Source organism: Macrobrachium nipponense, chromosome 17, assembly GCF_015104395.2.
Source record: "Macrobrachium nipponense isolate FS-2020 chromosome 17, ASM1510439v2, whole genome shotgun sequence".
Classification (NCBI taxonomy): Eukaryota; Metazoa; Arthropoda; class Malacostraca; order Decapoda; family Palaemonidae; genus Macrobrachium; species Macrobrachium nipponense.
Genome location: NC_087210.1, coordinates 87213788 through 87238361, shown reverse-complemented (window position 1 = coordinate 87238361; position 24574 = coordinate 87213788). Strand labels below are relative to the sequence as shown.

The following is a 24574-nucleotide window of genomic DNA, read 5'->3' as shown; positions in this document are numbered from 1 at the left end:
GATATACTTGTAATCTCGTGCAAAGTGAATGTTGATCAGCTTGGCAACGTAAGCTTAGCTTCAGACTATAGTAGATTCACATCAGCCGTACATTCGATGTCTAGGCCAGTCCCTTACGACGCTCCTGATTGGCTGTTGATAAGCCAGTGACAGGGCTGGAAACTCTCAATCTCTCTCGAGAGTTCATATAGGCAGGATGTATGTTCCACCTTTCCAGAGGGATACTTTTGAAAGACGTATCCCTCAGGAGAAGTGGAACACACATCCTGCCTATATAAACTCTTGAGAGAGACTGAGAGTTTCCAGCCCCGTGATTGGCTTATTAACAGCCAATCAGGAACGTCGCAAGGGACTGGCCTAGACATCAGATGCACCGGTGATGTGAATCTACTATGGTAAATCCACAAAGGATGACGTGAAGCAACTGTGTCGTTAGTTTTCATTGATAAGAAATCAAATAAGTGAAAAACATTGGTCGAATGAATGATCGTGTTTCGAATATTTTATTGTCATTTTCATTCATGGCATTTTCCGGTAACATTTTAATTGTTTTATAATCTTGAACATACGATAAGCTCCACCCACGATTGAAGAACATGAGATATCTTTGGTCAAGTGTTTCAAATTCTTATAAGAAAGCTTTATTATTATTATTATTATTATTGAAGTCTAAAAACAACAACAAAACTAGGGGAATTGAAACTTTGATCGTGTTATTATCGCGAAAAACGAGAAGCTTTCCCTTTAACCCCCACATCAGTTCCGTGGCGTTTATCCCTCTCCGACACGCGAGCGAGCAAGTATGCATGCATATTTACTATACTCGTACATTTCATGTTTTCCAGAGCCTGGGGGCAAAACTGGTAGCATTTTAAAGAGCCCGTGCTGAAGGTGCCGAAATGTGTGTGTTATGAGGAAGGTACATTATCGTAAGAAGGCTTTTATATATATATATATGAGAGAGAGAAGCAGGTCTCGAAAGTAGGTCCTTTTGCAGAGACACGGAACTCAGGTGAGATGTGGAACTGCGCCTTAGATGGAAAGAGGCGAAGTAAGTGTTGAGTGATATTACCTTTGCGAGGAAGAAGAAGGGTTGAGGAATCCTTTCTTTTTTCTTTCTTTCTTTCTTTCTCTCTTTCCTTTGAACTGCAATTTATTTATTTATTTTTATTTTTGTATGTCGGAGGTTTTCTCTCAAGTTAGGGTCATATCAGTTGGGCCGATTGTAAATATCGAGTGTCTTTTCCAAATGGTTTTCATATGATACCTAATTTTTGTTGTTGTCAGAATCTTGCGTAGCCTATTTAAGAGTATTTGTTTGATTTTATGTAAAGGAACTAAAAAGATTCACATTAGAATGTACTGTTCACTAACTAGAATGGACCTCATTGTCATCAATGGTCTTCATGATCATCAAATTGATTTCTTCTTGAGGTAATTAAAACTGATTTATTGCAGGTAATTGTGAGGGGGTTTGCGTGTCATTAGGTTTGGTCTTGTTTAATGTCGCCAAGACAGCTGTACAAGATCACCAATGGGAACTTTTGAAAGGCCTAAATACATTGGCTAGATATAAACATCTCAAAAATTTAAGTATGTTGATGAATTCTGGAGCTAATTTATATAATAATGTAATAGTAATAATCCATAAAAAAAGTTCCAGAAGTTTCTTGTGGAGGGAGTGAAGCAGTTGATGGACAGACTGCAAGTTCTTGGTCACTTAAATAAAGTCTAGTTTCTAAGGATGAAGTTTAAAAAGGAATAGCCGATTAAATATTAAAGGAAAAAAAAAAAAAAGTCAAGTTTCGCACATCCAAAAACTGGAGATTTTATTGTTTCCTCTACTGCATGCACGTACCTGAAAGTGTACGTATGTAAAGTAAGATCTGTTAGGATGGGCATTCCTATCTGGAACACAACCTCCCTGGTGTAAGTCGTCTCGAGGAATGATGGGATTATGCTGCTCATCCTTGGCAGAGCGATTGAGGATAAAATGCACAGCAAGTCGTCTTAGACATTGGTTGGGCGATCAAAGTTAATTCGTCTTAGGCGTTTGTAAGAATTCCCTCTCGGCTTATGTAGCACTTTGAGGGCCTCTTTCTTGCTGGAGAAACGAAAGGAACCCCGTGCTTGGCATCGCTTGAAACCTGATTCCAATTTCTTTGTGGACCTCCGGCCTTTGGCGATGGTTTTTTTTGTTACTGTTTCTTATGATAGGTGTTGGTCTTTTGTGATATTTGCTGTTTTATGTGGGGAACTTTAGATAATTAATTAACGGAAGACGGCCGCAATAATATTTGCCTCAAAAAGAGACTATGGCCCTTAGTTCTGTACCCTCTTACTGCACTATTGTCTACTGGCCTGCTTCCTCCCAAAACTATATGAATCCAATACGAAAGAGAGATATCGATCGAAACGGTGATCATTAGTGTCAGGTACAGATAAGCCAAATGGTTAAGATTTTGTTCATAAATTATACGCGAATTTTCACTGTTTCATAGTAATATCTCATGATATTGGCAGACGATCAAGCTAATTTATGTGGTGCGTTGCATCATAAGTTATTAGAAAAAAAAAACAATGTTTTTAACTAGCAACCGCTGAACTTTTGATTATATTTTTACAATTCCATTTGGAGAATTTATCTGCAGAAAGTCTTTTTCGAAGTCAATAACTCTTCCCTTCCTTTACTATATCCCTGAAATTAGGTCAACTTCTGTTCACATAGGTGTGATGTACCTCTTTAAGATTTGGACCTTCATTGGAGGGTACAGTTGCTGAAAAATCAATAAGAATTACGGAGAGAGAGAGAGAGAGAGAGAGAGAGAGAGAGAGAGAGAGAGAGAGAGAGAGAGAGGGGACTGTGTACGTATGTGTGTGTAAGAGGAGAAAGAAAGAGGAGGGGACGGGGGGAGAATAATTTTACCAGTGGAGATGAGCTAAGGTACAGGATATTGCTTGTGAAGGTCCTTTGTATCAGTTTCAAATGTGGAATCTACCTTATAGCATCTTCTATTCATCATTATTATTATTATTATTGCTTGCGTGTGGAAGCGGGGCGGGGACAAGGGTTACCAGAAAGAAGTGCTTCATATACTATCTATTTATATATAAATATATCTATATATTATATAATATATATGTATATTGTGGTTGGTGATATATATATATATATATATATATATATATATATATATATATATATATATATATATATCTCTGTGTGTGTGATTGTAATAGCCGCAATGCTCTCTTAACTTTTTATATATATTATTATATATATATATATATATATATATATATATATATATATAAATGTGTTTGTGTGTGTGTGTGTGTGTGTGTGTGATAAATGTGTGTGTCAGTGTATGTACTGCAAATTTTTTCCAGTTTCCAAAAGACATTTTAAATGGTTAAAATGAGGCCCGAAACCCCTTAGAGAACTGTTGAAGTATGATTATTTAATTTCTAAAAGAAAACATCTATGGAGTAAGTCATTTTCATAGTAAATTTGAACTAACGTTTAAAAATCTTTGGTAATAATAGTAACTCTTCTCTCCGTCTACTGAAGATAAGTAACATCGCTTAAGATTCAGCCGAGGCCATCTTGATTTCGGTGGGCTGCGTTCAACGACGCCCCTTTTGCGAACGGATTAGCGTTGTGCAAGAACGCATTTGTGTAAATCAGTGCTACTTATTCATTTAACCTCCGTGATTATGGCCTATGAAATTTCGCCCTCTTCATGGAGGGACCAATGGTGCACATTATATGAACTCTCAGGTGTCGTAGTAACAAAAAAACTTGGTGAATATTATGTTACTTATTTTTCTTTTTTCTTTTTTTTTTTTAGTCTTTTGTGATACTAATTAAGGGAGACGATCTCGCATGCTAGTAGACTCGCGTTCGAGCCCTGAACCGTGCGGAGGAAGGAACGGCATAGGCGTTATTTTCTTATTTCCTTATCAATACAGTATTTCCTTTGTTGATCCAAGCTGTGAATTATATACATTAATATGTACATGATTGTTATCGTCTCTTGCGTGTGTGTGTGTGTGTATGTGTGTGTGTGTGAGAGAGAGAGAGACAGAGACAGAGACCACTTACGCTATTATTAATGTTTTGTTTGGCTTTTGTATACGAAGTGAGGTCTGGTCTGTACCTACCCCTGAAACGGTTTCCTGTCTCATTTGGTTTTATTTGAAATGATTCATTTTCATAATACATTTTGTCCGTTTATTTATTAACTTGTTGATATATTTATTCTTTTGTAATAACTGATCTTTTCTTACAGTATTTCATATTGCCTTCTGTTACTTCTTTCAAATGAACGCCATATTCTTTGGAAGCGGAATTTCCATAAATGACCCCTTTGGACTTGTCCCATGTTAGTAGGATTCGTTTTTTGAGCTCTAATAATAATAATGAGATTGCTATACGTCTCTCTCTCTCTCTCTCTCTCTCTCTCTCTTTTCCTCAAATTCTTTTTTTTCTCTCTCTCTCTCTCTCTCTCGCCTCTCTCCATCCTCTCTCTCTCTCTCTCTCTCTCTCGGTATGGGAGCATGTCTCTTCTGGACCTTGTGGCCATCAGCCACTAATGTATAGACCCGCAGAACTTGAAATGTTCCAATGTAAGAGAAATGCTGTTGTTTTCTTATTGTTATGATAAAGGGGTGCTACTTGTGGGAGTTCACAGGGCTGCATTAGAGCTCTCTCTCTCTCTCTCTCTCTCTCTCTGAGTATAGTACACGATAAATTTCATCAGCCCTATTTGAAGATATTTTCCCTTGCTACACTTTCCTATCCATCTCACTCTCTCTCTCTCTCTCTCTCTCTCTCTCTCTCTCTCCTGTGAGTGTGTTTTCCATGTTCCCTGAACCTGAGACGCCAAAATCAATAAGAGATAGAGAAGCCGGTTCCCAGCACCATCCAGCCTACCTTGCTTAGTGCTCTTTCCACTCATTCATTCTTTGTTCATTCATCGATTGGATGAGCTTTCATTCATTCTTTGACCCTTGTTTTATATTACGTTTGTTGTTCGCGTGACGTTTGATCCCTAGATTCGTGTGTGCCTTGACTTTGGTGTCTAGTTTTCTTATCTTATTTCCCTCGGGTGGGCTCGCTTGATATGTAACTAGATTATTTCTCTTAAGATTTTTTCTTCTCTATTGTCGTAAATGTTCCCTAATATTTGCTCTTCTTATTTCTACTCTATTGTTGTCTTGACTGTTTTACCCAATTTTTTCCCTTTTAATTTGGTCCATAATTATGTCTGTTCTTTTCCTTGCCTTCATCTTATTGGAAACTTATATAATTTTATTTCCATCAATAGTATGATTTTTGTCATAGCCATAATTATCAAATATATTTACTCCCGGTCCACTTATTGGAACATATTTACTCCATACAGTATTGAACGTGTTTCTGGACTCTCTATTCGTTTTTCTCCTTATTTTCTGTTCTATAAGTTCTTAGAATAATTTTCTTTTGGATGAAAAATCCCGTCAGGTGTTAATTTCACTTGCAAGTGAAGTTTAAAGGTAATATAGTCTTTGCCTTATCTGTCTTGCCACACACACGTTGCCCTGTAAACCGTCATTGTAATGATAACCAGACGGGTTTATAGTGGACTGGACACAAAGGTTGCTCAGCTCCCGAAGATGTACCCCGACACTTAATTAAGGTCTTTTGGATAAGGTACATACAGGACACAGGTACAGGTGAAATAAATTGTTTTCTCGGGCATAGCTACAATTCTTGTACTCGATAATGATGCCGGGATTGTGGGTCGTTCATGATCTGGATCTGTTATGCATTTCATTGTATAGTTAATGCCTGATCATTGTACTGTATTGTCTGTCTTGGCAAACCTATTCATTCAGAGACTGATAATTATAAAGGAATGATCTCGGTAAAGGGTAATTGTAGTAAAATCTATGTGTATATCCCTCATCCTTATGAAATATTTTGTATTATTTGTTCGGTTAGTATTTATATTAAGGGTGACAAATTGAATTTTGAAGGGAACCAAAACCATTTGGAATGATGATAAATAGATTTTTATCTCTTTACTAATCAAGACATTGGGTGTTTTCGACATTTGACAAATAGTCATAAAGTAGAGTCCATTATCCTATTTCAAAATCGAATTAAAACAACTATACCCATTTTTGTGCTGAAGAAAAGTACTATTATTAATTAAGATTGTTGTAACATCTTCCTTTATGAGTGTTAAAGTAACTATTAAGGTTTTTATGTTTGTCACAGAAGTCCCAGTAAGCAGTAAGACTTAAGACTTTAGGAAGAGCTTGTTGAAGAAAAACGAGCACCGATAATAGCGCATACTTTTCCTTTTGCTTCAGGTGGAGAGCAGAATGACACCAGGGAGACAGCAGAAGGCCTAAGGGATTCTCCAGGATGCCTCCTACCAGGGGAGGCCGTGACATCCACTTCTGCCGACATGTTGCTACCGCCCATTGCCCTCAGGCGACCCTCTCTTTCACACTCTCTGTGTCCGAGGATGTAGGTGTGTGATTGCGTGCGACCTCGTGTGTCCCCATAGCATTTAAGTGTGCCCCCTCCTGCAGAAACTGAAGGGAAGCAGAAAAGACTGGTTCAGCCGAGGGAACCGACAACAAAGTTGCCTTCAGCCAACAGTGAAGAAGTTATTTATCAGACCTTTGGAAGATAAGTCAGAATCGCTCGTGGAGCCTAAAGGCAGAATTTGAAATTGTGCAGAAAAAAGAAAAAAAGGACCCACGTCAGAATTTCGCTACCACTCCTCGCTCTGTGTTGGAAGCCTGAAAAGTGACGCCCGGCAGTTGTTATCAGTTGCCGGAGAGAGAAACCAGACGAGTCAATCGAAACTTCGGAAAGGGTTGTGATCATTTGGAGAGGTGTGCGATCAGAAGGCAGTCAGTCGTTTTCCATACTGAGAATCTCCTGTGTTATTTTCGTTCGTTGTGAACTTCTCGTGTGTCGTGGCCTTTCCTCTTCCGAGCAGTCAGAACTTGCTTTGGGCCACGTGCATGGTGTACCCCCAGCAGCACGTGGCCAAGTGGCGTTGGGGGAAGTGATATAGTGTTATCGTAGCCGCTCTAGCTAGCTAGTCAGTGTTGTGTGTGTGTGTGTGTATGCGTGCGTGCATCCGTTTTATACATTCTAGCCGGAGATAGAAAGCGGCGAGAGAGAGAGAGAGAGAGGGGGAGAGAAAGAGAGTGAGTCCTTGTTTTTTGCCTTATCCGAAGTCTTAAGAGTCGACCAGTGGAGACAACTCGAACTACTTCGCCGCCTCCTGCTGCGTGCCTTGTCATGGCCAGGTGGCACTGAGCGCAGCCATGGGTATGGGTACGGGGCCCGGCGACGATCGCATCATCATCATCATCTTCCATCACACGTCGTAAGATCTGAGAATGAGTTCAGCCGTCCTCTGAGAGCCTGCCTGGGCTGCTGGCCTCCCCTTGTGTGGGCCTGAGAGGGCGTGGTGAGGGTTGGTATGGCTCGACGAGGTGGTGACGCGGCCAGGCAGGTGGTGGTGTCTGTAGTGGGCGTCTCTGGCGGGGAAAGAGAGAAGGGCGTCACTGGTCTTGGGAAATCCTGTCTCTGTAACCGATTCACCAGACAACAGGCGGATCAGTATTACATGGACCACATCTCCGTCCTCTCGCAGGTTAGTGTCCAAAACGCTGGGTTTCTTTCGTGCGACACCCACACCTGTGTTGGTGTGTGTGTGTGTGTGGTGTTGGTGTATGCATGTGTTCGTGTATATGATATTATGTGCTGATGTAATGTGTACTTGATGTTTGTATTTTTTTTGTCATTATGGGCCTTGTACTTACAGAAAAAAGAAGAGATAGCTATCTACTCTGTATTTTTTTGTATTGTATCTTTTTTTGGGACAAGTTTGTACTTATATTTTGTATATCTTGTCAATAAAAATAACTAATAACTAATACTATATAATTTCACTGGGAAGAAACTAATGGTTTCATCCATGTAGACACAACATATTAGTAGATACTTTTCAAGTATGTTTTCAATTGTAATAGTATGTAATGGAAATGTTTTCATTTGACAATTTTCTCTCTTCCATTTAACGTTGCATATTATTTCCGATATTCGTATCCTAAACCACATTCTCATAATTCAATATGACCTACGGTCTGCTCTATGAGCAAGAGCCTGTGCTGGCATAAGCCCAGCTTAATCTTCAACAACTTCTCCGACATAGTATTCGAGCTGCTTTCTTCAGAACGTACACATAAAAAGACGTCTTTTGTTGGTAAATATAGTTGGGGGGACTTTGTTCATAAATTAAAAAGATTTTTAAATATAGTTGGAGGAACTATTTTTATTACTTGGAGGGCCTTACCCCTGACCATATAGTAGTTATTTTAGGGGGCCACTATTTGGGAATTTTTCCTTGACAGGTTGAAAATATGTTGCGATAGTCCAGCCTCGTAGATTCTAAGAACTGGAACCAGTGGAACTAATTAGCTTTATGGTTCATCTTGCGTGCACCTTGTAATAACGCAATATATTCCAGTAAATGCATGTAAAGGATTTTATTTGAATTCCGTTGGTATGTGTAGGCGCGTTCTTCGCTGATAAAAAAAAAGTAAAGCAGTTCATGCCAGATGAGGGTAATATTTTATATTAATGCAGTTCTTGCCAGATGAGGATAATATTGTATATTAGTATTTATTTGGTGATGATGACGATGTCCTTATTTTAATGCGAATGAAATGCATGATTGTGATCTGTTTATGTATACATAATGAGCTCTCGGACATTGAGACAGCTACGGTGTAGTTTTAATTTTTCAGCTTTTAGAGAAATGTAAGATCCATCTCGGGGTATGTTTGTTGTAATAGGAGGTTCTATTAGCTTTTAGACAAACACAGATGTAAGGCCTATGCTTACTCGTCTGTTGTAGTAGGACGTTCTTTTAGCTTTTAGAGAAATATAAGGTCTTTGCTTACACGTCTGTTGTAGTAGGACGTTCTTTTAGCTTTTAGGGAAATGTAAGGTCTTTGCTAACATGTCTAGTGTAGTGGGACGTTCTTTTAGCTTTTAGAGAAATCTAAGGACGTTCTTTTAGCTTTTAGAGAAATCTAAGGACGTTCTTTTAGCTTTTAGAGAAATGTAAGGTCATTGCTTACACTTCTGTTGTAGTAGGACGTTCTTTTAGCTTTTAGAAAAGTGTTATAGTAGGACGTTCTTTTAGCTATTAGAGAAATGTAAGGACGTTCTTTTAGCTTTTAGAGAAATTAAGGTTTGTGCTTACACGTCTGTGTAGTAGGACGTTCTTTTAGCTTTTAGAAAAATGTAAGGACGTTCTTTTAGCTTTTAGAGAAATGTAAGGTCATTGCTTACACGTCTGTTGTAGTAGACGTTCTTTAAGCTTTTAGAAAATGTAAGGACGTTCTTTTAGCTTTTAGAGAAATCTATAGTACTTTGCTAACAAGTCTATTGTAGTGGGATGTTCTTTTAGCTTTTAGAGAAATGTAAGGTCTTTGCTTATTACGTCTGTTGTTGTAGGACGTTCTTTTACCTTTTAAGAAATGTAAGGTCTTTGCTTTCACGTTTGTTGTTGTAGGACGTTCTTTTAGCTTTTAAGAAATGCAAGGTCTTTGCTTACACGTCTGTTGTTGTAGGACGTTCTTTTAGCTTTTAGAGAAATGTAGTCTTTGCAAACATGTCTAATGTAGTAGGACGTTCTTTTAGCTTTTAGGGAAATTGTATCTGTGTGTGTAACAACGAAGACGGTAGACCCAGTGTAGCAGTAGAGGTTACATTGATAACCGATGAGTCTCGACATGGCAGCGAAGGACCGCTATGTAAGATACACGGAGTCCAACTTCTACTAAAAGGCTTTCTCTGTCAAGAGATTCAATTGCGTCCCTGACTTAGCAACACCAAACGTCTGTCTGTCTGACGGTGATGATTGTTTGGGTGGGCCACACAATCCAATCATGTGGAGGGTGATCGATTAGAGCATTAATAATGTAGTGGTTGGAATTTTGTTTCATTTTTATCTTCATTTTTGCTGTTGTATTGTGTTTGGAAGGGCTTGATTGGGTTTTGCGCGCGCGTATGCGTGTCTGTGTGAGTTTGTGTTGTTAACAAATATTTGTGTTGTTAACAATATTTTTGTTTTTACATTATTTATTGTGTGACCTTTTTTAAAGGCTTTATTTTACATGTATCAACTGAGTTTTGTTGCGGTCTACTTTATAATATAAATATTACTAGAATTTTCTCTCTCTCTCTCTCTCTCTCTCTCTCTCTCTCTCTCTCTCTCTCTCTCTCTCTCTCTCTCTCTCTCTCGCCGTGTCTTCGTGATCTTTGTGTCGTGCCCCGGCCAAGTTTCTCTTCATTTAGTTGTCTGACGTCTCCCTGAGGGCTGGGTAACCCTGCCCCTACATCTTCAAGGGTATTACACTTGATGCTGAAGGGCCGTCCTACATTGGCCTTGAATACAGGTTGAGCCAACGACACTGCTGCCTTTTCTGTATGAATTTTGGTCCCGTTGTCTTTTTGTGACTTGGAAGTCCATTTTTTGTTGTACGTGAAGTTTGATTCTGTTGCTTATGTGTAAAGCTAGTTATTTATTTTTTTTTGTCAGTTCCTGTAGTCTTTTTGTGACGTTAAATATTTGGTGACTTTGAAGTTTATTTAGTCTGTTATTATTGAGGTTTAATTCTGTTGTCCCTTGTGGGCAGTTTTCGTTCTCAGATCCTGGATATGAAAACTAGTATTTGGTTGCGAAGTTACGATGATGTCTCCCTTGAAGTTCATAAGTGTTTCCTTTGTTTGAAGTTGGAAAGACACTGCCAATGGTCGATTGGTTTCGGGGCGTTGCGTGTTTAGTCTACTCCATGTTTTTTTAGCTGTGTAAGTTGAAGCTTGATATCTCATTGTTTCGTAGTTTCAAGATAATTGTGAGGAGATTTTCGTTACCTTAGGTAGATTGTATTTATTGCTGATTTTTGTGACATTGGTAAAGCTCATGGCACCCTTTAGGTGTACCTCATTAATGGTTGAAAGTACCCGTCCAGAAATTGGTCGTTCAGTTTTGTATTCGGTCTTTATTCGTTTTATGTATTTCTATATACTTTTATATTTTTTAAATTTTATGGATACAGTCAGAACTCCGGAATTGTGGCAGGTTATGAGAAGTAGATCGAGGTCATTATTTTCCTCCACTTTTTCTTTTTTTATTTCCTTTTTTCGTCTGGTACTTTTGAAAGCTTTGGTCGCGAGGGCCCTTGATTATAACTTTTGGCTTTCTTCATTCTGGATGACACTCAGAATGGTGAAGAAAGGAAAGTTGGCTGGCCACTTACAAAGTTGAACACACGAGAAAGCGAACGAAACCAAGGCCAGAACATTGCTACGTGAGGTAGCAATTATTCTAGAGGACATTGTGCTTATGCTTATGTTGTAGATCATTCAATTCCTTGAAGTGGATACTGACTTTGTTTGCTAACAATTTGGTGAAGATGTGAAGGTTCGAGTCAGTATTTTCGGTTGACTTTTTGATGAAGGACGCACATTGTACTTTTGGAGCTAGGTCCACTCTTCCTTATCTTTTTCAAGAGTTCTTTTTGCCTAACACATTTCAGCCTCTCAAACTGCAACTGAACATATTTACAAAGCAACACCCTGACCATTTATCACGTGATTGAATGTCGTCTGGTATTTTATTCCCTAAAATATGATATTTCGTTGTCATAGTCTCTCGAATTAACATTTTATTCCCGAAATTAAGATGTTTCATTTGGCGTTCTCTCAGAAATTTAATGAATAGAAGTTTGGGTTGCAGATTCTTGTCAGCCATGCGAGTGTGTAGATTGGACTCGCTAGACTGGTTAGATAATTATTTATACTAACCAATCTGACCGAGTTGCTAACCGTGGAAGGTGTTTTTTTGTGTGTTCCACCAGTGTATTGTTATAAGCTGCGCAACATCCTTTGAGCACAGAAGAATTTGGGTCTGAATCAGCCTTTGAAATGATTTTTGTGACACTTCCTTTCATGTGTGCTTTTGGATGCCCCAAATGAAGCCTTTTTACCGTGTTCATTTTTTCCTTCGGTGAATTGAATAATTAATTCTGTATAATTAGTGCAACTGTCAGACCTGGACTGTCATTGTGAGTATACGTTATTTGTTTTACTTTCTGGGTTTAGTGGAAGTAAAACCGGCATTGGCAAACCTCTTGATTCAGGTAGTGGGGCCTCTCTCGACATTGGAATACATTCGGCATCGTACGTTTTTCTCCATCAAGTAAATGTTTAACGCAAAATATTTGAAATCACGGAAGCATCCGTCATTTGCATTTGTACGTGAAACCTTGGTTGTTCATTAGATGTAAAGTACACTATAGAAAAGTTAGAATGACATTTTCCATAAAATATTTTTTTAAAATTGTAAGACTAGATAAGCGTTAAGATTAATTTGTAATTGTTTGTCTTCAAAAGGATTAAAAACGTGCAAAGACTGACGATTTCTGTATTGTAAATAAACTACTGCCTTAAATTTACAGTATTCAAGAAGCGGAAATTTTAACTTTAACACCACCGTCCATGTGAAATTAGAATTATCTCTTGTATTCGGCGATTCGAGATGGGAATGCTGAGCTGGATGTGTGGTGTCACAAAAGGAGACAAGATCCGGAATGAATTGATCAGGGGGACAGTCAAAGTATTAGAGGGTAAAAAAAAAGAAAGAAAAAAAAAACAACTCAGGAAAGAAGACTCAAATGGTTTGGTCATGTCATGAGGAGAGAAGATGAACACGTATGTAAGAGGGTTATGAACATGGAGGTGGAGGGCAGAAGAGGGAGGGGAAGGTCATAGTTCAGGTGGAAAGATACATTATTGAATGACATGAAGGAAAAGGGTCTAAGAGAACAAGATGTACAGGACAGAGGAAGATGGAGAAGGCTGACTAGAAACAGCGACCCTATATAGAAATGGTAAAAGCTGAAGGTAAAGAAGAAGATTCGGTGATTCGATTAGTCTAATTTGTCTGCATCTTTCCCCACGTGTATGAGGACTCTCGATGTATTCTGTGATTCGGTTAACGTCGGCCGGAATAAGCCAGGAAGAGTACCGTCACATATGCAGAAGTAGTTTTTATTTTTTCCCCTTCAGTCATTAGGGAGGATGAGAGGGCACAGAGCCCAGGGACACAAACTCGACGCACGGTACCTCAGGTTGTTTAATGAGTCAGAGAACAGTAGATAATTGGTAATACACGTCAGTAAAATGGGCCTTAATGAAGGTGACTTATCTCATTTTGCATTTCGAAATTACTTGAAGCTTTACAATGGCTGAAGGGCCTTTTGATGTAGGTTGGTCATAGATGCTCACTTTATACATTTAGTTTGTATTTACTTTGAAAGATAAATTTTATTTTATTTGAAGGATAAATTTTATTTTTATGACTTCAATTTTTCATCGTTTCCAGGGCAGATAGTTTCCACCACATCCACCTGACTATGTGTCTTTCCATATTCCCCGTTTATCTTTTAACTGGAGGTAATAAGTGTAGATTTTTCCCTTTAATTTGAAAATGATCTGCGTAGTCTTGACTGTATTACAGTCTAAAGCAGTGGTTCAGGTCTTATAAGTAAGAGGTAAAAGGCGAATATCATTAGAAAATAAGAGCTATACTTTTAGTACCGATGGTTTTCACGTTTATTTACAGTTTAGAATAATGTTATAACTTTGTCGCTGTCATCACATTTTCGACAGGTAACGTCAATAATATACTGCGTGTTACGAATAGGTTGCATCTACTGAATAATAATAATAATAATAATAATAATAATAATAATAATAATAGTAATAATAACCACCAAGAAATTCCTGAAGCCGAACCAAGTAAGAGACTCTGGGAAAACATATGGAGCAATCCGGTATCACACAACAAACATGCAACATGGCTCCAGGAAGTCAAGGAAGAAGAAACAGGGAGAATAAATCAAAGATTCACAGAGATCACGACAGACACAGTCAGACACCAATTAAAGAAAATGCCAAACTGTAAAGCCCCAGGTCCCGATGAAGTCCATGGATACTGGCTCAAAAACTTCAAGGCCCTACACCCACGAATAGCAGAACAACTCCAGCATTGTATCTCAAATCACCATGCACCCAAATGGATGACCACAGGAAGAACATCCTTAGTACAAAAAGACAAGAGTAAGGGAAATATATCCAGTAACTACAGGCCTATCACCTGCCTACCAATAATGTGGAAGTTACTAACAGGTATCATCAGTGAAAGGCTATACAACTACCTAGAGGAGACAAACACCATCCCCCACCAACAGAAAGGCTGCAGAAGGAAGTGTAGGGGCACAAAAGACCAGCTCCTGATAGACAAAATGGTAATGAAGAACAGTAGGAGAAGGAAAACCAACCTAAGCATGGCATGGATAGACTTTAAGAAAGCCTTCGACATGATACACACACGTGGCTAATAGAATGCCTGAAAATATATGGGGCAGAGGAAAACACCATCAGCTTCCTCAAAAATACAGTGCGCAACTGGAATACAATACTTAAGAAGCTCTGGAATAAGACTAGCAGAGGTTAATATCAGGAGAGGGATCTTCCAGGGCGACTCACTGTCCCCACTACTTTTCGTAGTAGCCATGATTCCCATGACAAAAGTACTACAGAAGATGGATGCCGGGTACCAACTCAAGAAAGGCAACAGAATCAACCATCTGATGTTCATGGACAACATCAAGCTGTATGGTAAGAGCATCAAGGAAATAGATACCCTAATCGAGACTGTAAGGATTGTATCTGGAGACATCAGGATGGAGTTTGGAATAGAAAAATGCGCCTTAGTCAACATACAAAAAGGCAAAGTAACAAGGACTGCGAGATAAAGCTACCAGATGGTAGCAACATCAAACACATAGATGAGACAGGATACAAATACCTGGGAATAATGGAAGGAGGGGATATAAAACACCAAGAGATGAAGGACACGATCAGGAAAGAATATATGCAGAGACTCAAGGCGATACTCAAGTCAAAACTCAACGCCGGTAATATGATAAAAGCCATAAACACATGGGCAGTGCCAGTAATCAGATACAGCGCAGAATAGTGGAATGGACGAAGGCAGAACTCCGCAGCATAGACCAGAAAACCAGGAAGCATATGACTACACAAAGCACTACACCCAAGAGCAAATACGGACAGACTATACATAACACGAAAGGAAGGAGGGAGAGGACTACTAAGTATAGAGGACTGCGTCAACATCGAGAAACAGAGCACTAGGGCAATATCTGAAAACCAGTGAAGACGAGTGGCTAAAGAGTGCATGGGAAGAAGGACTAATAAAAGTAGATGAGACAGACTAAAGAACTAGCCAGCGATGACACATGGCAATGGCTACAGAGGGGAGAGCTAAAGAAGGAAACTGAAGGAATGATAACAGCGGCACAAGATCAGGCCCTAAGAACCAGATATGTTCAAAGAACGATAGACAGAAATAACATCTCTCCCATATGTAGGAAGTGCTATACAAAAAATGAAACCATAAACCACATAGCAAGCGAATGCCCGGCACTTGCACAGAACCCGTACAAAAAGAGGCATGATTCAGTGGCAAAAGCCCTCCACTGGAGCCTGTGCAAGAAACATCAGCTACCTTGCAGTAATAAGTGGTACGAGCACCAAGCTGAGGGAGTGATAGAAAACGATCAGGCAAAGATCCTCTGGGGACTATGGTATCAGAACGGATAAGGGTGATACGTGCAAATAGACCAGACGTGACGTTAATTGACAAAGTCGAGAAGAAAGTATCACTCATTGATGTCGCAATACCATGGGACACCAGAGTTGAAGAGAAAGAGAGGGAAACAATGGATAAGTATCAAGATCTGAAAATAGAAATAAGAAGGATATGGGATATGCCAGTGGAAATCGTACCCATAATCATAGGAGCACTAGGCACGATCCCAAGATCCCTGAAAAGGAATCTAGAAAAACTAGAGGCTGAAGTAGCTCCAGGACTCATGCAGAAGAGTGTGATCCTAGAAACGGCGCACATAGTAAGAAAAGTGATGGACTTCTAAGGAGGCAGGATGCAACCCGGAACCCCACACTATAAATACCACCCAGTCGAATTGGAGGACTGTGATAGAGCAAAAAAAAAAAAAAAAAAAAAAAAAAAAAAAAAAAATAATAATTAATAAAGGGAAAGAGCTGTTTCCGGAATTTGTAACTTTTTCTCATTCGTTGGACCAAAGGTAGTACATTGAAATTTTGTTATTAATGGCATTTGCTTTAAGAGTTTTTACACCTTTTCAACAGCTTGGTATTTTATGATAGTTTAAAAGGTCAAATGTGAAACTCAGCTTCACTGTAATTGATACAGCTTTTGTTAATGGATGTTTTCCAGACTGAGGAGTGTTATTTTTGGGAGAAGTCCGGGTTTTGACGTTTTGCCAATTAAACTACATTTTTCTTCTTCTTCTTCTTCTTCTTCTTCTTCTTCTTCTTCTTTTTTCTCATTGAAGTGAGCAATCTCCTGATTACTCGACAGATTACCCTCTGCTCTCAAGCAGTGGAGTTTCGCCTCTTGCTTCTTAATTGACTCCCTACATTTCTTAGGCTTCTTTTCATATCATATCTTCACGGCCATCACGTGTAAGTGTACGTCTGGTACACGCTGCTGAATCAGTGGTATTAATTGGCACGCACTGATTGGCGTCTAGGGGAGGAGTCTCTCTCTCTCTCTCTCTCTCTCTCTCTCTCTCTCTCTCTCTCTCTCTCTCTCTCTGTAACAGTCAGTCGATTGGACGTTACAAGGAAGGGTACGGTAGGCGCACACTTTGTTTCAAAATGTCCAGTATTTCTTGTGACCTGAAGAATGAATTTTGTACATGATTGATAGTCGGGTAATGGGTATCGGAGAGAGAGAGAGAGAGAGAGAGAGAGAGAGAGAGAGAGAGAGAGAGAGAGAGAGAGTTACCAGCTCACTGACAAAATTTGTAGCATTATTATCGTAAAGTATAAGGTCTTAACGAGGGAATCATTTATCAGGTTGATATTTGTCCGTTAATTGGCTCATAGGTCATGTTGGGTAGCTTGTTTGCTTTTGTCTATGCGCGCGCGTGTGTGTGTGTGTAGAGAGAGAGAGAGAGAGAGAGAGAGAGAGAGAGAGATTAAATATGTGTTATGCTTTTTGGTTTAGATAATTACCTTTATTGCTCCAGCACTGTGATATTCAATTGAAAAAATTAAACAGATGCTATAGTAGATTCACATCAAGCGTGCATTTGACGTCTAGGCCAGTCCCTTTCGACGCTCCTGATTGGTTGTTGATAAGCCAGTCACAGGGCTGGAAACTCTCAGATAATTATATGGAAGAGGTTAAAACGACTTAATGTACGATTATAGAACAAGTTCTATGTCCGAGTTCATGTTTTGACACCCTGGGAATTGTAGAAGTGGGGGACATCTTCGTCTCATCGTTACACTCTGGGAACTTGAAGGTTATTAATGTCATTCATAAAGATTCATGCATTAAAAATATGCATGTTGGTCTTAATTATCACTGAACCAAAATTCCTTATGCTGCTGAAGTCATATCCCTACATTTTCGAATGATTATATGTGCCAAAAGAAGTAGGTTATTCTCTCTCACATTGAAGGACCTGGGGCAACCCGAACGAGCTGTAAGGTCTCTCTCTCTCTCTCTCTCTCTCTCTCTCTCTCTCTCTCTCTCTCTCTCTCTCTCTCTCTCTCTCTCATTAACTTTGCCTTCTTGTGATCCGGTTGACAGGTATTTACGTGAGAGCATCGATACTGTATGTCACTGTTGCACATCTGTAATTTGCCTTGATAATGAATGCGACATTATTCCTGGAACAGGGAAATCAATAGATATTAATTAGTTTTTTTTTAACTGTTCGTCGAGTGTCGAAAGTTATCAGTGTTTATTAGCAATTTTTATGTTGTTATTATATATGTATGTTCATATATTGAAAGTATATATTTATATAGATAGATAGATAGATAGATAGATAGATAGATAGATAGAGAAAAAAAAATCTCAAAAATAATGCCAGCTCCTTTTTAATTGATTTAATCGATCAGACTTTTTTCCTAATTTATTTATTAATTTTTTTTTTTAAATAAACCCCGCGGCCAAGAAAGTCAAAAGTAAGGGAGCGTAATTGGCACAGCCAGTAAGGAAGTAGTCTGGCGGTTTGTCTCGGAGGAGATAGCGTTTTGTTGTCGGGCCAAGGTCGACATTGTGATCATGATTTCTGCTGCGAGTGGCTGATCATAATGGACTTGTCCGGTTTTCCGGATGGTGACTTTTTTTTTTTTTTTTTTACCTCGAGGCATTTTTAATGTTGAATATTTTGAAGTGTGTGTGTGTGTGTTTCTTAGGAGGTATGAATGTGGTCGTTAAAGCAGTTTTTTTATCTTTTTTTTTTTTCTATATCTTGGGAGACTGGCATTCGTTCTTTCAAATTATTCATATGTAGCCTATTCTGTATATATAAGACTTGTGTGGCTCGGTTGGCAGCGGTCTTGTTCAGTTGAAAGACCTGGATTCAACCTTAATATGAGTCAGAAAATTATTATGTATATGATATATAAATATATATTATATACTATATATATATATATATATATATATATATATATTATATATATACACACACACACACACACACACATATATATATATATATATATATATATATATATATATATATATATATGTGTGTGTGTGTGTGTGTGTGTGTGTGTGTGTGTGTATGTGTGTGATGATATTATCATTGTTAAATCGATGGAACTTTGTATTTACTTTTATTTTCAATCGGAAAGTGATACTGACATGAAACGAGAGTATACCAGTCCAAATCTGGAATAACATCATTATTCTCGTTGATTGATACATTTCATGAGGATTGCGAGCTGTGTGTGTGTGTATGTGTGTATATATATATATATATATATAAATATATATATATATATATATATATATATATATAATAACGCATCATAATAATATAACGAGTCTTCTGGTCACTCTACCAAATGAAATATTTCAAGTGGCACGGCACAGCCTAGCGGCGGCAGCAGAGTGCTTGAGAGAGAGAGAGAGCGAGAGAGAGAGAGAGAGAGAGAGAGAGAGAGACCCTTGAGGAGAAGACACACACCACCTTTATGCGGTGATTATGGAGTTCAGCCTCGAGTGGAGGTCGGTTCGAGATGGCGTGTAACGTTCGCGTAAAAATTGTCGTAAAACCTTTCCAGCTTGAAATGGCCTCCTCCTCCTCCTCCTCCTCCTCCTCCTCCTCCTCCTCCTCCTCCTCCTTCCTCCTCCTCCTCCATTCGATTAATTTTCTTTTCTTCCGAATACAGAACGAGCTTAAGGAATCGCGGAAAATAGGAAAATATTAAGATTTAAATATTTTTGGACGATTTTTTCAGTACTGTTCCTGCAGGGCGCAGGTGAAATTTGGTGCGATATTTATTTGACGATTGTTTCATTACAGTTCCTGAGTAACTTAACTGAAATTTAGCACGATAATTACCATATGATGACTATTTTTCAATATCATCCTGCGTAACCTAGCTGAAATTTGGTGCGTAATTTATTTGAGGATTTTATTCAATAGTGTTCCTGCGTAATGTTGTAGGATTTTATACGGAGATTTCTTCAGTAGTGTTCCTACATGACGTACTTAGGTGACATTTGGTACAATAATTGTTTGGCAATTTCTTCAACACTGTTCATGAGTAACCTAATTGAAATTTGGTACGGTCTTTAAATGTCCAATAAGATTCAAAGGAAAATAAGATTTATGGCTTTAGTTGTTTTAATTGCATCCGTTATTGAGAGTGTATCTGTAATTGACCACAACAGCAACTTATAATACCTTAAAATATTATGTAAGTGGATTTTTACCCTGAAATTTGCTTGGTGAATTCCAAGTTTTTCAATATAGCTCAATTATTTCACATTTATTAACTTTCAAATTTATAGAGGAAATCATTTGTTTTCATTTGAAGGAGAATACACGCAGTCATTTCTGATTTATCGTAAGTTTAGAGTTTATGTTCATCGGAAATTATGAATGATGCAATGAATGTGAGTGTTACAGACGTTTACATTTTCGCTTACTCGGGGAGGAAGCCTACAAACTTCTTTGTTTTAGTCGTTGGGGGTAGTAAGAGGCTGAAAAAGTCTGAAAAAGGCGTTTTGCGTTGAGTTAAAGATACATGAATTTGAGTATAGGGTATTTATGATTTATTTATTGGAATGAAAATAAGAAAAGGTAATAATGTCAATGTTGAACGGTACAGGAAAATTATTTCTATGTCGTATTTTTGACATTTTTGTTGGTGAAACAACGGGATATCTTTCCGTGAATTTTAGCTCGTTTTATTTTATTTGATGTACTGAATTTAGAGGCTATAATATATCTTCAATTATTTTGTGTTTCCACTTAAAACTGCGAATATACGAACGTGTTTAATTTCTGGCCCTTATTTTTTTTCATCCTTGTTGTTAGTATGATTAGTATTAAGTATGAGTATTAATTACGAGGACCACTTCACGTGAAGTTAGGAATATAACGTTTGCAACTTACGCATGAAGGGATTTTTTTTATTTTATTTTATTTTTTTTTTTTTTTGGCACGCGTCCCGGGTAAGCTGAAGGTCGGGTCACGCCTTGTTAGCCAAGAAATAATGTGTTGTTAATCAAGTTATTCAACTCGAGAGAAAAATAGAGTTAAAATGCTTGCTCAAGTATATCCCTGTAAACAGAAAAACGTTTATGAAGTAGCTTGCAAACAACGGCTATTATTATTATTATTATTATTATTATTATTATTATTATTATTATTATTATTATTATTATTATTATTATTTTATTATTATTATGAAAATGGCTGTCTGGATGTGGCACCACCTAGACGACTATTTTATTTAGTGAAGTTTGTTTAAAAGTCTGTCTTCTGACGAGATATTATTATTATTATTATTATTATTATTATTATTATTATTATTATTATTATTATTATTATTATTATTATTATTTGGGTATGGATTCACGGCTGACGGTCGTGGCGATTTGCGGTCAAGGATGAAACGGTATAGGGTCATTACCTAACCGCGCCGTCGACCGCATAGTCGTGTCTGAGAAGGACGTTGAGGCTTTGTGGTTTTCATACTTATATCAGCATCAAGGTCATGCTTGGACTCGTGTCTGCCACGTTTTTCTTTCTTTCTTTCTTTCTTTATTTTTATTTTCTATTTTTTAGTATCCTGTTTGGTCAGACATGTTTGGACGCACACTTCCAAGTTCGTATATCAGATTTTGAACGGTAAATCAGATTTTTGGTCGGTATGGTGCTGGCGTACCACTTCGGTTGCCGTGAGTTCGGTCTTCGGACAATCCATTGAGGTGTGAGAGATGTGTATTTCTAGTGATAGAAAGTAGTTCACTCTCGACTTGGTTTGGAAGTCCCGTAAAGCCGTTGGTCCCGTTGCTGAATAACCACTAGTTCCATGCATCGTAAAAACACCATACAAACAAACAAAGAAACAAACCTAACAGTTGTTTTATAGTGCAACTGCGATGTTTTCCTCCTGTTACGCCTTTCAAAATTTCTTGCTGTCAGTTTGTCTTACAGCGCTGAATGACCTCATAGGTCCCAGCGCTTGGTCTTTGGTTTGAATTTTACATTCTCTTCGATTCTCATTTTAGCAGACTTCCTCAACGGGGCGTAACCTTGGTTCTCTTTCTCTACCTCGAGCGACACCATATGCTCTTCACTTCGTGACCCTGAACACAACCTGAGAGACTTAAGGTTATCTGCAAATAGAATACTTCTTCCTTCATCCCCCTTGAGATGACTCTATACCGAAGAATATGGCGCTGTTATGGGAGCCCAACACTGCGCTCTCGTCATCAACTTTAATAGAGGCTCCTTTGAAGGGCATGAGTCCTGTCAAGAGGAGTACCTTCGTGATGGCGGTGACTAAGAGGAATTAAATCGAAGTTTAGCTTGCACATCATGGTACTCCGACCACCAGGAGCTCGTCTGGGGCTGCCTGCCCAGTTACTTTTGTCAATAACGATTATTCATATTGTAACACTGACAAAGTTCGTTGATGAATGTTATACTGCGCCTCTCTCCTCTCTCTCTCTCTCTCTCTCTCTCTCTCTCTCTCTCCGCACACTTCTTGCCTGGTAAGGATACCCCTTGTCGAGGTATGCTATCCTACCCATATAAATTCTGCGTACCGAGAGGATAAATTTATCGTAAAAGAAATCATCGCGTGACACGTTAAAACCCTCAACCCCCACAACCATTAAAAATTTATACATATTGAAGTATGTGGGTGTGTGATGTCGTTTCTATTTGTGTGCACGCGCGTGCGTCTATGTTGACGTGTTTTGGTACTATGGTAGATTCACGTTAAGCGTGCATTTAATGTCTATGCCCGTCCATTACGACGCTTCTGATTGGCTGTTGATAAGCCAGCCGCCGGGCCGGCAGTTCTGTCTGTCGAGAGTTCACATAGGTATGTTCCACCTCTCCTGAGGGATACTTTTGAAAGACGTATCCCTCAGTAGTGTCGTAAGGGACGTGCCTAGACATCAAATGCACGCTTAATGTGAATTTACTATAGCTACAATTGAATTATATCGTACAAAAACATGAAACAACAGTTTTATAATGAAACGTCTTTTGCGGTGTACTACGTACGAGTAGTAGAGGGGACTCTTATTTAATAAGTAAATATAAAAATCCACTTTGCTGGATAATCCAAGGCTGGAAGAATAAGGATCCTCTAAGAAAAATACTTGTAAAAAAACACACAAATTTAACAGACGTTTTGGCATTTAATGCACAATTTAATAGATTGTTTGACTAGATAAAGTACCACCTTTATTTTATAAATCTTTATAATATTGTAGGTTGCATGTGCTATTGAAAATATCCACTTTTATTGTAAGTTATGAAAAACATGTCCACTTTAGATTGTAAAATGAATTCGCTCTTTGTTCAGTTATTTGTGACCTGATTTATAGTACTTTTTATCCTCGCCAACCCACGTCGAGGATACAGCTTTGTAACTCACTGGATCTTTTGCGTTGTAAAGGTGGGCGAACTTTGGGCTTTACCTTCGTTTCTCCTCGCAGTCGAAATTGAGGAAATGGGTAACCTCGTGGGTATATCTTTTTTTCCATGAAGACTGTGTTAAATAAAGATATTATATCTGTAATTTGGATGGGGTCCTTTCCAAGTATTTGATTATTTCGGAAGCCATTTGTCATTGACCTATGTTTTCCTAGTGGATGCCCACTAAATTATTTCATATTTCGATTGATTTCTTCAATGAACCATGAACGAAAATGCTAAATGATGTGCTGGATCTATTTTGTATACGGTGGGAACAACATGTGAAGTGGATGAAGTCACCATTCCACCACTGCTGAAAGTGAGAAAAATCTAGTTAGGTCGTGTCTTAGGTCGTGTCTTGTGTGCGGAAACAGCACACACTCCACCAGACTGCCAGCTATACACGTCGTTCACCTGCACTGCAGACTGACGGCTATATAGCCTAATCCAAGCTTTAGAGCCTCCACTCCTCTCGAAGGACAGTGAATCCGTCATTTATTCGTATCCATAAAGAAGCGGGATGTTTAAATCAATTTTTTACCTTTACGTTGAAATCCCCAGAAATGCTGTTATGTCTCACTCATGCCGCTTAACTTGCCTCCATTTATGTTGGATCCCTGCCTCTGTAAGGATCTTTTGGAAAGAGAAAGCAGGAAAGGAGGACGCGAACACTGCAGCGCTGACTTATTAAAGTTGTTAATACAAAGGTCATCGCCCCATATGGTCTTATATTTCAAGGGGAGGCAGGAGAAATGGACTTTCCTGTTGTTTTTCAGGGTATAAAAGATGCAGAGAAATTAGAGTTGGTGTCCAGCCTTGGTCACCTCTGTATTCTGGAGTCAGCTGACTGCAATACGTTACTAGCGGTTGAGCTTATTCTGAGGCACTGACCCTAAGGTATTTTAATTAGCGGCAGAAATATAATAATAAAAGGTTAATTCTTGGCTGACTAATGTCGGTTGATGGTGATGTTCTGTTTTTAAAGACAATTGGAAATGATGTGCGTGTGTGTGAAATATTTTTGTCTCGAAGCACTTTGTGCATCATTATTCAAGCCACTTCATAGTCACACCTTTTTTAAATTGACTCCATTTAGTTTCGTGTCATTTCCCATTATTTTTGTCATTAGGGCGGTGAATAAGTTAAGCCTTTCAACGTCCCTCTGTTGATCCACAATGTCGCATTCAGTATAATATTTAAGCACCATCAAGTTATATCTGTTAAAGTCCCACCAAAATAAATTAGGTTCATTTTGGGAACCTTTTAAGCTGGCAGAGTGAATGCTATTACAATGTCACCTTCAAAGCCCATTTAGTAGACGAGTACTCACAATTCAAATGCCATTAAACGTTAAACAATTGTTTTCCTAGCTCCTTTATGG

General features: G+C 38.5%; 1 protein-coding gene across 3 annotated transcripts in view; it reads left to right on the top strand.

The window, feature by feature from the left end:
* The window catches only part of LOC135196429 (rho GTPase-activating protein 190-like), a 334492-nt gene that overhangs the window by 73265 nt on the left and 236653 nt on the right, over positions 1 to 24574 (top strand). For all 3 annotated transcript variants that reach the window (XR_010310411.1, XM_064223251.1, XM_064223252.1), the window contains exon 3: positions 6361 to 7667. Coding sequence is in view for 2 of the 3 variants with exons in the window: in XM_064223251.1 (XP_064079321.1) it covers positions 7494 to 7667 (174 nt within the window). In the remaining variant the exon portion in view is untranslated. The remainder of the gene's footprint in view (positions 1 to 6360; positions 7668 to 24574) is intronic.